Source organism: Pituophis catenifer, unplaced genomic scaffold (assembly GCF_029215685.1).
Source record: "Pituophis catenifer annectens isolate HBS135680 unplaced genomic scaffold, rPitCat1.0.hap2 SCAF_1, whole genome shotgun sequence".
Classification (NCBI taxonomy): domain Eukaryota; kingdom Metazoa; phylum Chordata; class Lepidosauria; order Squamata; family Colubridae; genus Pituophis; species Pituophis catenifer.
In genome coordinates this window covers 96277434-96293360 of record NW_027256881.1, presented here as the reverse complement: position 1 = coordinate 96293360, position 15927 = coordinate 96277434, and the positions used below count along the sequence as shown (strand labels likewise).

Here is a 15927-nt window from a genome sequence, read left to right as displayed (position 1 = left end):
ATTCTGGATGAATGCAGTGAAATATATTTATTTACAGTATTTGTTGTACATTTTGACTGCCTGACATGGATTAGAAAGTTTTTGTGTTCATTTTTATGTGTTCTAGTAAAACAATCAACCAGCAAACCTAGTTTTGTGTAGGAGGAGTGGCAGAACCCAGAGGGTGAAGTCAAATGAGGAATTGACTTTGAATCTCTATGTAGCCACAAAACTAAGTCCAACCTCTCTTGAATTCACTTGACCCTTATCTAGTGCCAAAATAGGTCTTTCACCTCAGACACATTATCTTCCATGTAATCAGTCCAGATCTCCATTGATTGCAGATTATTTGTGCCTCTTCAATAACCATACATACATGAACACACTTTGCCAAACAAAAGCATTTATTAAAAGACTTTATTCACAATTGATTTTTTTTTTTACAAATATAGTTCTTAAAAATTAAGCATTTTGATCTCTTGTAACCAGATATTTCTATAAAGGTGGAAAAAGACTAAGTGGAATATGCACAAACAAAAACATTATAACAAAATGACTGCATGATCAGTTCACTTTACCAACAAAATGTCATTTGGGATTATAAAGCTGTCATACAACATACATGGCACTTAAATTAAGAATTTCCAGGGTTTTGTAAATTAAGTATTTGAACAGCCACATTGTGCCTATCAATGTGGTTGAGTTAGCTTTTTTGCTAAAAAGCAATGGAAATTTAGGCGCTGTCTAATCTGGAAAAGACACTTAAAAAAAATAGAGTTACTTTATTGTTAAACTATATACACAGTGATCAGCATTAATTCAGTCATTTCTGGAAGGATAAAAGGGAATCCCAAAGTTGCTTGTCTGACGTTGCTAGTAAATTCTAAAAAAGATAATCTGAAGCTATTCACACCATTGGAAATAATTTCAGGGTTTTAGCAATAACTTTTAAAATGGCAATCAATCTGAAACTTTATACTTTGGCAGTTTTCTGTAAAACTCGACTTTGCCGCTTTGAAGATATAAAACAATGTTTCTTTTATATTTAGTAATTCTAAGGGATATACAATCTTCTTGTCTACTTACATCACTTTACAAAAAAGATACATTAGTGCAGCTTGTACATACAACCTGATTACCTCTAAGTTATAGAACTATAGAAACGTTGTGCTCTTTTAAATAATAACCCCCATGAGAAAATTACAACTTCCTTTAAAAAGAAATATGAAATTGATAAAAACACTTGAGTCACTGTGTTTGAGGAGATTATGCGCAATTAATTGCCTCTAAAGGATGGAAAAGGGGTGGGTATAATTTTTTAAATGTTAATTTTGCATTCAATTTATATAAGCAGACAAAGATGACTACAGGAAAATATTAACTTCACAGACATTAAATTAAGCCATGGATCACTGGCCTATGATTTATTAAATAAATCACAATGGTTAAGTTCACACAATATGGGAACTTGAAATTAGACTATTATAGCTTAAGGTTACATGTGAGCAGGTCAGAGTCTAATTTACCCCAAATGGCACCTTGATGCAGTATACACTGGAGGACTGGCAGCGAAAAGAGAGGAGGGGAAATGCCACATATGAGCCAATATCAGTTTCACAAACTAAATATAATGATTAGAAAGAGTGAAATAATTCCCTTATATTTATTTTTTTAAGACTGGCACATTTTTGGGAACAAGCTGGTATAATATTGGAACTGGATTGCTGAATGCCTAACACAACATTTCTGGGAAGGCTATTTGAGTCCAATGATATACAGTCTTGGAACACTTATTATATTAACCAAAAAAACAAACACCCCGCCTCCCCAAAAAGAAGAACAAAAAAGCACACCCTTTTTAAGGAAAGCCTTAAAAAAGGAAACAAAGTATTTGCTATTCCAAATATTTTCATGCAAACATAACAGTGAGGAAATAATTCATGATATGTCCATGATATACTGTATGTGGAAGATAAATAGTGGGCTGGTACAATAAAGGACGACTAATGGTCCTACCAAACAGTAGAGTCTTGGAGAACAACTAACAAAACAAACAAACAAACCTGAAGTACTGCACCAGAGATAGTCATACCAGGTAACCACTTTTAGTTCTATAAGTTCACTCTTAGGAAATTAAAAAGTTTTAACAAAATGCATTCTTCAAAAGGTCTTGAACAGGACTAAGAATTTAACTATCATCTGTTGGATGATGCAAGGCAAGTCATGGCAGTGCACAGCGTTATAAGGAGGAATAATAACATACAGTGTGTTTTGGGAAAGGATTTCAAGGTTAGAGGCTGTCAATGGCCGTTTTACCATCAATGGTGGCTCCCAAAGAAAGTAAAAATGGCACTTTAGTTGGAACAATAAACGATAGGAAGTGGAAATCAACTGTACTTTTTTACATTAAAACTGCTACATAATTTTTTTTAAAAAAATAATGTGATGGCTTTGAACCGATAATATTGCACATTATTAGCTACACAAATGATTGCTGCCCTATTACACTTACGGTACTTTCAGAAAGTGCATTGATTTTAAAAGTATTTTGGTCAATCAATACCAATAGTTTTGTAACAGGATGATAATAAATTCTATACGGCAGTATATAGTTTGATTCTTACTCTATGTAATTATATACTGCATATATGTCTTACTAGTTAACATGCTGAACAGCTACAAAAGCAATCTTTCTTTGTTGATAAAAGAAGTTAATGTTATTTGGTAATTAATTTTATGTTATATAATAACACAATGTAACTGTAATATAATACTTAAAATAACCCAAAAGAAACTTTACTACTCATTCCATTATTATGGCAAGAAAATCAACTGTCCCTATGTAAAAACGGGTTAATATATTTTTAAATGTTTTCTCCCCAGGTCACACCTATTGGCATTAAATATAGAAATAAAGTAGAAATTAATTTCCCTCAATGTTCCATGATAGAAATTGTATTTGCTTTTCTGTAAATCAGCATTTGAAAAACTTAATGTGAAGGTACTTCAGGATGTAAAGAACCAAACAGAAAATACAAGAGCCGAACAAATGAGGAGCATTTTTTCAATTTGATACTCAAAATTATATGCATGTTAGTAGAGTTCTATATAATCAAGAAATGACATCATTTGTACAAAAATGTCTTAATATAATAATGATTTGCTAGCTGCAACAGTCCTGTTCCAAATATACGTGAATGTCCTTGTTCCTTCAATAATTTTACTTGTGGATTTTTCAGTTGCCATGTTTGATTTTCAGAAGTTTTTAAGTCTTGGTGGGTGTATGAAATTTAATATGCAAACTGGCCCAGAGAGCCAGAAAAAAAGTTTCAGGTAAAATTGGGAGGGTAGGGGCATTAAAGGGAATTATTGCTTGTGGTTCTCCCTATTCAGATTACCAGATCATCATTATGGCCAAACCTAAAACCCAGCATAATATGATCATCCATAGGGTTCACAAATAGAGTTGTGATGTTGCAGCAGCATTGTAGCATCACTAAGCCATAGTGCAGAGGAAACTATTTGCACTGAGGTGAAGCAAGTTTTGAAAAGCCTCAGATCAGTGCAGACACTCGCAACATTATGTATCATCAGGTTGTCTGTGGATCAGGGAGTAAGTTTATGCAATTTTTATAATTAGTCCTCTTATCTTGGCTCAAAACATAGATAGCTAAATTTGATAGCATAAATGTACTTTCAGTAACGGCGTAAACTGATTTCAGTGTCCAGGTAGGAGGATGTTATGACTGTATAGTAAATGTAAGTTTAGGACTGCAATGAAACTTTTAGGACTAGAGGATAGTTAAAATTCAGTTTTAAAAGCTAAATAATGAAGAAAGGCTACCACAATAGATTCCCTTCTGTTGTACATATATCCCCAGCTTTCTTTTCAACAAAATTTTGTTTTGTTACATGAAGGCTGCTAAATATGATGTATCATATAAAATTCATCCCTACTCGCATTGTTTAATGTTGCTTATTAAAACTATATTTACAGAAGCATCCCAAATGTAAACAGGAAAAAGAACCATTCCATAACAAAACTAAAAAAAAATAAATCAGTCAACATTATCACTTTGATAAACCAGGGAACAGTTTAGGTTCCCCTGCCCCCTGCAGTAAAGCATTAAAGTACTGTGGTCAATTCTTTCAAAAGAGAATTAGAGCCACAGTATGAACTTCTAAAACATGGTACCTCTGAGGTATATTATCCCTCCCCTTTCTACATCATTGTGCCCAATATCTGTCAAGTGGAAGAAAAAGCTAATGGAATGTTGGAAATAGCAACAACAGACTTATAGAATTGGACTGACCAATTGCTAAATACAATAAATTTCAAAGCACAAAAAGGATATCACACATTAAATTAGTTCATCTTGCATAACAACTAAAGTTTTACAGGAAACAGATTTTTTTCTTTAAGTGAAAATACTGTTGAAGCTCTATTTTCACCAAGACAGGTTTTGAGAACTGTGCAGCTTCAAAGGGTATCTGTGAAGCCATGTCCAAATGTTAACCCAATTTCACAGTTGTATATGAAACAAACTCAGAGACAAAGAAATCGATGGGCACCAAAGTTATCTGTGGTTAGGCTTGATATGTAAATATGTGAAAAAGATTTCATAATCCAGGCTTCTAAGATAAGCCACAGTTCAATGTAATGGTATATACAGATAAGATAAAACTATATCTTGTTTATATGAATAGTACATCTTTCTAAGTATTCTGATTACCAATTAATGATAGACCCGCATAAGAAGAGGCTGTCACAGTTAGATTTGTCTCCACTGATCAGACAAATCCCACTGGAGCAGATTTTAAAAGAAAAAAGCTCTTCGTACTTAATTCTTTATGGCTTTTTGCAACACAGCAAAGTATTACAGCTTAAAGCAGACATCTCCTCACAGAGGAGAAAACAATTTTGCAGTCTAAACATAAAGTAAAAACTAAGTAACATGATGAATTCTGTATTCTGTTTGACCAAATACTCATTATACTGATGATCAACAAAAACTAGAGATGACACATTACGTTCTGGGAAAACATAAATATTAATAATTAAAATTAATAATATTAGGTCCCTTGAGAAAAATTGCCAGGTTGATAGCAGACTGCAAAATAAACAAACAAACAAAATAAGAAAGAAACAAAACATGAAACAGAACCTGGTTTAAAACTAAAAAATGCCAGCTAGAACATTAACAGCCATATAAAATGTCCAAATAAAATTCAAAATAGCTTTATTTGCTTTCTTTTTCCTCTTTTCTTCTTTTAATAATTGGGAGAGGATGTGCCTCCGTATTAAAGACCCAATGTTCAAATGGAAGAATATCATCTTCAGAGAATAATAAATATAAATACCTAGTAAAGAACAACAAAAATGCATTATTAATACATTATAAAAGTAGAAATATAAGTACATGTATAATATTTATTTTATTTATACTGAACATTTATTATATTAAGAATTTGTTTAGTATTTCATTCAGAAGTATCCAAAATGCCACTAGAAATGTATCAGCTATTCCACTTAAAAACAATCTGGTTACATTTCATAAATTGTATTCTTATATATTGTATCTGTTCAGTAACAGTCTTCGACTTATGATTGCAATTAGAACCAGAATTTCAGTCATAAGTCATAACAGTTGTAACTCGAGGCACCCATGTGATAGGACCTATTTTTAAAATTGTTTTTAAAGGTGGTTGTTAAGTGAATCATGGAGCCATAAGTCTGAATCATGTGGTCATTAAGCAAAACACATAGTGTAAGTCTGAGTCCATTCTCCTGAAGGGGTGTTTTTTGCTGGAAACTGGCAAAAAGTACCAGAACATAGGGAAAAAAAATATTGCAAATTGCAAACATGACTGCAGGATGCTGTAATCAGTTTTAAATGGGAGCCAAGTTTTGAAACATAGTCATCTAACTGCAGGGTATGTGTGCAACATTTTATGTAGCTGGAAGTGCTTTATGGGTTGTAAAGCACCCTTTCCAAGGTTGTTGTAATTTTGAATGGTCACTAAACAACTAGTCATAAATCAAGGATTATCTATATGTTCTTAGTAACTTTATATTTTTCCATTTTTCTCCAAGGGACAGTATTACAATTAAAAAGAGAAGCTTTTGAAAGTTATTAAAACATTCGTGGCTGAAAAGGCAGCTCTCATTTCTTCTCAATTACACCAACATCTGACATCTGCTCAGATGAGACATAGGTAATAGTGCTTAAGACATTTTCTTGCTTCCACAGGACTAATCTGCTGCCCTGCTTCTTTCTCTTAGTTTAGGATTTTTCCCAATTCTCCAGTTTCCATCTTCATCTCTTCAATATTCTCCTTGTTTCTGGAGATAGTTTCAGATACATCTACTATGTGCATAGCAGGTCTTCAGGTCAAATATTTTCCAGGCTGGGTAGCTTCAAAACACACCACAGATAATCCAAAACCACCTAGCCTAGAAGCAATTCAGGTAGTGCTAGGCAAGAAGGTTGGCAGAAGGTTTCTGCCACAGCACTGGTTGCCCAATGATTCAAGATAATCTAACATGCTTCATCAAGGAGATTCAGCTGACCTCTGCTACTCTGAAGTAAATCAGATTCCCTCTTCAACCCACCTTACTTTGTTAAAGCAAATGTATATTTGCTTTGCACACGGCTAGTTTCAGATACTTACTGCTCCAATCCAGCAAAATATTAATTCATAACTCATTTAAAAATCCATTCAATTGCTTACTTGAGCGTTTCTGAAAGGAAGAAACTCTGTTGCACATCATCATGGCTTTTACGACTGCTGTAAACATCCCTAAGGCCAGAATAGCCACCATCTACTCTGCAATATTTTTCCAATGCCTGAATTTAAAAAAAGAAAAATAGGGTGTTTTATAAGTATCTTTCTCAAAGCAAAACATTATAGGGTAATTTGCACTATAATACCGTTTCATAATTTTAAATTTAAAGCAATTATCAGAACAATAGTATATTCTGCATAAAACACATCAGTCATGATGAACTGAAATTTGGAGTCAAATTAATATAAGAATCTTACTACAACTTGCATTATTTTTATTGCAACAAAGGATTTGCCTTTTCTAATTCAGAAACTTGATTTGTTTGAATAAACAATTAATAATAATAATAATAATAATAATAATAATAATAATAATAACAATAATAATAATTCTCATATCTGTTTTATCCTTTTAAATTGGTAATTTTATTCGACTTTTGACCACACATACATTTTAGTAGAACAAGCTGTAGCTTTAATTTAAGTGAAAATACAAACATACATAAATAATTAAGATAATAATGGGTACAATTCTAACTGGGATTGGGATGAGCAAACTGACAGATGGCTAGGAGGAGCTATTTTTTCATAGCAGACTCCATTGCAACAACTGGAAAAAGAAATTATAGCCGCAAACCCCACACTGATGCTGATCAAGAAAGTGACCATAATCCCTCTCTGGAATTGTGAAGCTTTAAATCCTGGTTATACTTCAAGATGAAAAAAGTTTCTGATGATAGAAAAGGGTGAGGATTCATTTGATATTTTAATTCTGTTAGATATGAAGGAATCTGTACTCAAAGTTGTTTTGATCATCATGTCTAGACGTCTTATATCAATAATAGTTGAAACTGTTTGGAGTATTGAAATGTCTGGAGATTACAAATACTAAAGGGGGAAACCATGTATTAATCAAATGTTTTTTTCCTATCTTGTTCCTTTGAATTTATTGGATTTTAAAGATAAAAACAGAGAAAAAAATGAAATTAAAAATGAAAATTTTATTAGTTATGGCTAATTATGTTTTAAATATAATAAATTAAGTATCATTTTCTTTCTTTTTTTTAAACAGTAGATATAAACAAATGGAAATGGTTGAAATCTCCCAAATGACTTTATCTGCTTGAGATAAATCACAGCCTACCAATTATATTTCCAATCCATTTAAACAGTATATTGCTGCATGCACTAAATTCAAATAATTCTTTTAAATGGCAAACATATAAATTATAAGATACTTCAAAGAAATAATTTAAATGTCTCACCTCTACAGCTTCCCAACCCCACTGCCGGTATTTGGGGTCATGAGTGAATCGCCACATATACATATAAGTTTCTATAACTTCAGGTCGTAAGATGTAATATTTTTCATTCTGTCTGGTAGCAATTGCCTCAACTCCACCATCAAATCTGAAAGCTTCTGGCCCCAATTTCATGCCTACACACAATATTTAAATATTCAGCTTTACCAGTGCTGAAACGAAGCCCTTTCAAAAATGTTAGTAAAGAACCATGATCTTAATATATGTGAATTACTTTATTACTATATAACATGTTATAATTTTGAATTCCAAATTATAGGATTCTCCTGCTGTACAAGGAGGTTGGTAAACATTTGTTAGCTGCTCAACAGTGTTGGAATCTGAAGGGTCACAGCAGGCAGAAAAATGATGAAAAGTGGATAGAATTGTTCTACTTAGTTTGAAGAGGAAAAACCCTTTTAAGTGTTACATTATACAGTAGCTTTAATGGGATTCTTGTATCAACATGATAGGAAACTGTGTGACATTTGTGCACTTAATGGCACTTAATAGCTGAGAAATATCCAAATATAAGAAAAATGATGTTTGAAGTGATCTTGAATACTTTTTCTAGCGGTAGGGTTTTATCCAGCAAAATGTTTAGCTGGAAAACTTCACAAAATTGTATCTAAAGGGTGTCTAAAGCCATGAAATGTTCCTAAACATTGTTTTATTGTATTCAAAATATATTTTGTTGAATCATTTTTTTTAAAGATTTACACAACTATTCAAACAAATAGAAATGAGGATATTTATTTATTTATTTATTTATTTATTTATTTATTTATTTATTTATTTATTTATTTATTATTTATTTATTTATTTATTTATTTATTTATTTATTTATTTATTTATTTATTTATTTATTTATTTATTTATTTATTTATTTATTTATTTATTTATTTATTTATTGGTTCGATTTATATGCTGCCCTTCTCCGGAGACTCAGGGCGGCTTACAATGTGTTAAACAATAGCCTACATACTTTTGTATATACCTGCTTAGTAGGGCTTTCGGCCCCCCCAAGCGGTGTTCTTTTTTATACAAAGTCAGTTTATTGCCCCCACAATCCGGGTCCTCATTTTATCTACCTCGAAAGGATGGAAGGCTGAGTCAACCTTGAGCCTGGTGAGATTTGAACTTGCAGTAATTGCAGGCAGCTGGTGTTACTTAACAGTGCTTTAGTCTGCTGTGCCACCAAGGCTCTTATACTCAGATATAAAAACATAACAAAAAGTTCTGGGGAATACATTGCATTACTTTAATTTTTTAAAAAAGAAAGTATGTGATAGCTGTAGGGCCGGAGCTGGTAACATAGAATTTATAACAACCCAACATGGCATTTGCAGATCCCCAAATTAAACAAACCAAAATGTTTAAATATGTGGAGTTGAAATATATCATGTCTATTGTCATGAATGTTTGCATGTTCAATCACATGGACTTGGAGATGTGTTTATTTTATTGATGCTTGTGAAATTGCCTAACATCTGCTATATTTCAACAGCAGCTATTGCTATTATTACTTAAAATTCTGGCTGGAAAAGATTAGGAAGATATGAACCATTGATGGAGAACAGCTTTGTGACAATATATACAGTATACAATAAATCAGTTGGGTTCACCTTCATTAAGTTCTATGGACTGATATCTAAATTGCCAGATGTCTGGTGATGGGCCCCCAAATTCTTAGTCTGATATTTTCTTGCCCATTAACTCCCATGGGAAGAAGAATTTAAAAAGAAAAACAATCAGAATGGGAAGGGCAAAAAAATTCCTCCACCTCTTACTCTGGCTACTCTGACCTACCAAGGTTCCAGATGTGTTATAATCTGTGGAGTGTCTCCCTTTAAGTTTCAATGTATAGGATTAGCTATTTAAGAAAATTATTCCATTTCCTGCTACATAGTGTTACTGTTTCTGAATATATTAAGGAAGTATTTCTAGGCAGCATCCTGGAAGATTTTTAATACTAATCTTTACATCAGACTATTAATGCCAAAGGCGAACACTATTACAGGCAAGAGAGGTTAACATTTGGATGTCTAGATGTTATCCAATTAAAGCTCTCTCAACATTGCTCATGCTAGCTGGGATTACTGGAGCTGTAACTCAGCAAATCTGTAGGGCCGTATATTTTCATTTCTGTTATAAGCAATCCAACTACTTCCCCTACAAACATAAAGTATGTTACAGATGGAAAACTGTCTAAGGACATTTCTAACTCTATAATATTTACAGGTAGGAACTACATGTAATAAAAATATCTTACACAATTGGTATCAGTTTGATTGGAAAAAGCCCCAGATACATTGCCCTGCATTCAAGTACAAGAATAAGCAACATTTTAAAGTCAGAACAAGAGCACTCAACAATTTATAATTACCTGTACGATCATAAGATTCATGACATGTGCGGGCAATTTCAGCTCCAAGTTCAATGTGATGTCCAGTTTGATCAGCTGGTGCTCCATCTGCACCCAGAACAAACATCCCTCCAGCAAAACAAGTGAGATGACCCATTTTGTGTTCAAGGAGGCCACCTTTCCATTCAGCAATGTACATTAAACCATTGCTGGATTTCCTTATTAGATGGGTTTCTATGGACTAGAATTGTTAAGAAAACTGTTATTAATCTACAATAAATAATTACAATAATATAGGTATCTAAATATTGTTCACATACTTAAAAGCACTGAACATAAACTGTTAAAAATGAGTTGGGGGATTGCCCATTTTGTTATAGACTGCTCAGTTTATCTCTACTCTAGCCAAAGTATAGAAAAACGTGGTTAATGAACACCGAATACATTTATTGTTGTAGAAGAATTAATACAACTTGGACAAAGGGAATCAGTGTCTCAAAAATCGTTGAATTAACTTTATATGCATTAACAAATGTTTAGACAGGATGATTCGGTAGATAATAGTTAAGTCATACGTTATAGTAAGCCATAATGTGGCTTACTTGGCGTAGTGTTTGAATTTAGCAATTATAATTCATTCAAGGAACATGGCTAAAATAACATGATGTATTGTGATATGTGAACCCAGTCAAGGGAATTTGAACTTTCAAAACCTTGCCTACCCAATCCATCCCAAAATATATGACAAAGCCCTAAAGCAAAGGTTTCTGAGTAGATTTAGATGTGGGATAGGAAAACAGATGATCTTATGGATTTTCCAATTATAGATTTACTTAAGAAAAGCAAACAGAATCATTGGGTTTTGTTGAAGTTTCCAAGGAAGTGTTTGATCTTATTAGTTGAACAAGGAACTTGTTAAAAAAATGATTTGGAGTTCAGAATGATGAGTGAGCTGGTCCAGTTAAATCAAGTTAGTCTTGTAACAAAAGGATTTGCAAATAGAATAGCAAATAAAAGGAAATGTGTGGTAAATGTAAACTATTGGCACAAAAAAAAAAAAATTCTAATTCATTTTCATTGCATAATGGGTGATCAGGAAACCCTATTCTCAACACCTCCCCTTCTCCATTTCTAAAGCATGAGACACCTCAAAAGCACTACATTTAATGGAGTAGCTGCCACAGTAAAGGGAAGATTGATCAGAACTGCTTTGTCAATGCAATATTCCTTTGGAGACTGGCTTTAGGTGATTTGATCCAACTGTTTAATAAGCAATAGCCCAACTAATTAAATTGATTTATTTAAAGATATGAACCAAACCTAAATATCTTCCAGCAACCTGCAACAATCTTCATTATAAAAATAAAATTGTTTTAATTTGATTGGTATTTAAAATGTTGCTTCTCTATAACGTTTTCATTTATAGAAAAGATTACTAAATTTTTAAAGTTACTTTAAAATATTTATAAAAGGAATATATACACTGTATAGTCAAAACATTTTTTTAAAAAATCCCTATCATAATATTTGCTTTCATGGTTACATATAATAATGTCCCAAATTCTGTATAATATTTACCTGAACTGCATTATAATACATTTGCTGGGCTTCTTCATCTGACTTATCAGACATCAACCATGCTTTCAGTAAATATTCATAAAAACTATCCCCAAGTCCTCCAACGGAGACATGATCTGGGGGAAAGAAGAGCAATCTGGTAATGTTATGTACACACAATTCCAAAGACAAAAAAATAATACTATAGAAAAGCCACATTAATCCACTTTTAGCATGGTACTTTATTCAAGCTCTTTGATATACCTATCCCATTTGACTACACTATTTAAAAATATGATGCTCTGTAGGCATAACAAGGGTTTAAATATGTGGCTCAATTCCCCCATGTTGAAACAAGCAACTCTTAATCCCCAACAAACCTATTTTTGTTTGGATCCATTCATTTTCTACTTGTGAATAATTTAAGCTTCTGATGTAGTGGAGTGTTTTCTTCTTTTTCTGCATCCCCTGCTTTTTATAACAATTTGACTTGTTAAGAATTCTGGAGAACTCAAACACTTACTTTAGCACTACTTTGGTGAGCCCTAAAAATGGTATAATTCAAAACTGGATTTTGATTTTTTTTTTGCCAACTGAATATAGCTTTAAATTAAAAAGAATTATATGCATGTTATTTGAGGAGAGGGGAGAAAGAGCAATTTACATTAAAAGCCCTCAAATTATGGCCATTAAAAATGAAGACGGGTAGGTTGTCCTCTAAAAAAGGTTAAGAAACCAGATATGCACATAATTTTTTTTCCTTATTAAAGGTTTCCTCTTTAAAGAAAGTTTTCTTGCCTATCAGCCTGTGACTTGGCATTTTGTTTTTAAAAACACTACTTTTGCTTTCCCTTCCCAAAGAAACCTTATGTGATAAGAAGATAGAAGTATGAAGAGTGGTTTCTCCATTGTAAAGAACATTTCATGAATTGAATTAATAGAAAAATGAGAGCTCCAACAAACAAACAAATGATAAAAAATGCATTGGGGGGTGGGGGAGTTGATCTCTGAATAGCACCATATAAATGACCTTTACAGTTTCCTAAATGAATTACCTCTGAAAATCCTGACATTTGCAAATTAAATAGCACACACAGAGACTCATCAATAATAAGTCCTGTTATTATAGCCATTGTTGCTTGAAACAAATCTAATTGACCTGTGGTACTGCAAATCACTTTCAATTTACTTCTAAAATTAAAAAAAAAAGCCTAGCACAAAGGACAGAAAAAATAACAATAAAACCAGAGGAGACTTTCAAAGATATAGCTTGCTGGTTTCACAATAACATGCTCCTAAATGCCTCATTAAGTATGTTCTTCTCTCCCAATTCAATATTTATAGGTTGCCATGATGTCTTGGAGATTTTAATAATTCTCAAAATGTTCTATCAAAGCTGATGCAAAATGCAGCAACATGGCTAGTAAATGATGTGTTATTTTGTGGGTATAACACCATTATTCCATGAGCTGCATTGGTTGTCATTGTGCTTCTGGGTACAATTCAAGGTGCTGGTTGTCATCTTTAAATTCCTTCCTGACCTAGAACTGGGTTACCTGAGGGCTCATCCAGTCAGGCAGAATGAATGTGCTTCAGATCCTGCTAGCCAAAGAATACGTGTCTTTTCTGCTTGTGTAACATTTTCTGTCCAGAGATCAGGATGATCCCGACCTCACTGGCCTTTCGTAAGGCCCTGAAAGCCTGATTCTCTGCTGGGTCTGGGGCCCTAAGAGTGTGCAGGGATAGAGAATTGGTACAACTTGTGAAACAAATTATGTTTCCTTTCAAAGAAGGTATATGTAGTTTCCATATCATGAAGAAAACGGTACCTGTCTCTTCTTTTCTGTTACCTTTATCCTTATGAGTTACACAATAATTCTTTCCCAACTGAAGTCTCTTATTAATGTATATGCATGCCCAAGCTGTTGTTGATCAACATTTTATACAAACCTGATGTAATTCTGTAGCCTTTGCTCTTACTGTAGATCTTCAGGGTGTAACAGATTAATGATTCATTGCAATCTACTAGTTTAATGAAATAAACAATAATTTGGAATCCTCTCCAGTTGCCTTTATTGGGCAAGTTTTCTACCACATTTAGCATAAGAAAATCCATAACTTAAGATGCTACGATACCCAATATTATGAACATAAAATAAATGACTTCAAATGTTCAGAAAACAAAATACTAAGCTTTATGTGGCAATCATTCAAGAAGAAATACTAAAAGTGACTGCATAATTCAACTAACTTAGAAAACATATTTTTCTTTTATGCATACTATATTAAGCAGAAGTACTTACGTTGGCCCCATTGACCACTGTTGGGGTTTAAGTAATTAGGGTAAAGTCCTTCTGGTTTATCTAATCTATTTAACACTTTTCGAATGTTCATAACCTATTTCAAAACAAAATAGACTTTTTAAAAACCTAAATATATCTATATAATACATTTACATAAAAATGCATTCAGCCACATGTATTATTATATACAGAACCTCATCTATGATTATATATAAAGATATTTAAAGCTATAATAGATTTTGATCTGATAAACACAAAAGTTAGAAAGTATCTTCCTGGCTCAGTGATTGGAATAGATAAGACTATTGTCCATAACAAGCATTCTGGAAGCAAAAACAAGATGCTGCTTATGAATATAAAGATCTAATGCATAAATGTGGAATGAGCCTAAGAGAAACCTTGGTTGTCTCTTGTCTTTTTCCTGTGCTTTCTAATACCATAGGACAGCCCTTAGTAGAGCAAGATTTGAGCATCTATATACTATGGTCAAATACGGACAATTCTCTCAAGTGCCATGTCTTGAGAGAACATGTGTTTGTGGAGTGTCAGAAATAGAAGTTATTGCACATGTTCTATTCAATTGCAGCAAGGGCCCTGTACTTACATATATTATTTGACTGAACCATACATTATGACTTTTGCTAAATATTATCTTATTTCCTTCAGGGCACAAACATATATGTAGTCATTATTACATGTACAAACTATTAAATTTATAGTCAGAGCTGTCCAACAAAGAACATGGTTATAGAACACATTGGAGTTGCATACAAAGGTGATGAGTTCACTTAAGTACATATTGCTTAACTGTTTTTGAACTTTAAGACTCATTTTATATCTCTGCATTCTATTTTACCTTATACTATTTCAATATTATTTTACTTTATTTTTTATTTTAATTTTACTGACTGTATTTTAATATATTTTATCTTATCATAGGCCATTTTATCACATTTCATTGTATCTTACCTTATCTCATTTAACTGTGTTTTATTGTGGTTGATGGCTATGGGCAATTGACTAATCAATATATTATACTGCATTATACTATACCCTACCCTATCATACCCTATTGTACCAAACTTTTCCTGTACTTTCTTTTCATGTAGCTAATAGAAGAGCTCTTGAGTTTAGTTTCATTCTCAGCAAACATTCAAACCAACCAACTGAAGACAACCCCCCCCCCCCTCAAATTCTTTTTCTGATTTATTTTATTTTTAGTACTATTTATTTACTTCCACTATGAAATAAGATGGAGGACAGCTAAAAATAAAACATAAAATAGAAAAATATGTTTTCATACTTGAAACATAAAGGCAAGGAAATAAAACATCAATTGATGTGTGATGAATCAATGAAATTATTGTACTAAACTTTTTGTCTAGCTAATCAGTATTTGAATTAAACTAGTCTCTTGCTGAATCTTTCTTGATCTGCAAGAAAGGCAAAGAGTTATTCTTTTAGCTGCATGGGTAGAAGAGAGAAACATGTGAATCTGAGATTTTATTTAATGCTAAATCTTATTTTAGTGTTACATGAATACTTTCTCAAAGTTTCATTTGTTAGCAGTACAAGGTCACTATAAGTAATTTCAAGAAAGTTCTTGAACCTTAATGAAAGTGACAAGAAAGCTTTT

At 32.6% G+C, this 15927-nt stretch overlaps 1 protein-coding gene across 1 annotated transcript in view; it reads right to left on the bottom strand.

Moving 5' to 3' along the window:
• Nucleotides 1-365: 365 nt before the first annotated feature.
• Nucleotides 366-15927, bottom strand: part of MAN1A1 (mannosidase alpha class 1A member 1) — a 63115-nt gene continuing 47553 nt past the window's right edge. Inside the window, exons 7-12 of the mRNA XM_070932768.1 lie at nucleotides 14292-14385; nucleotides 12010-12125; nucleotides 10453-10672; nucleotides 8031-8203; nucleotides 6712-6827; nucleotides 366-5340 (exon numbers count right to left, since the gene is read on the bottom strand). Coding sequence (XP_070788869.1) covers nucleotides 5220-5340; nucleotides 6712-6827; nucleotides 8031-8203; nucleotides 10453-10672; nucleotides 12010-12125; nucleotides 14292-14385 — 840 coding nt within the window. The 3' untranslated portion in view covers nucleotides 366-5219. The remainder of the gene's footprint in view (nucleotides 5341-6711; nucleotides 6828-8030; nucleotides 8204-10452; nucleotides 10673-12009; nucleotides 12126-14291; nucleotides 14386-15927) is intronic.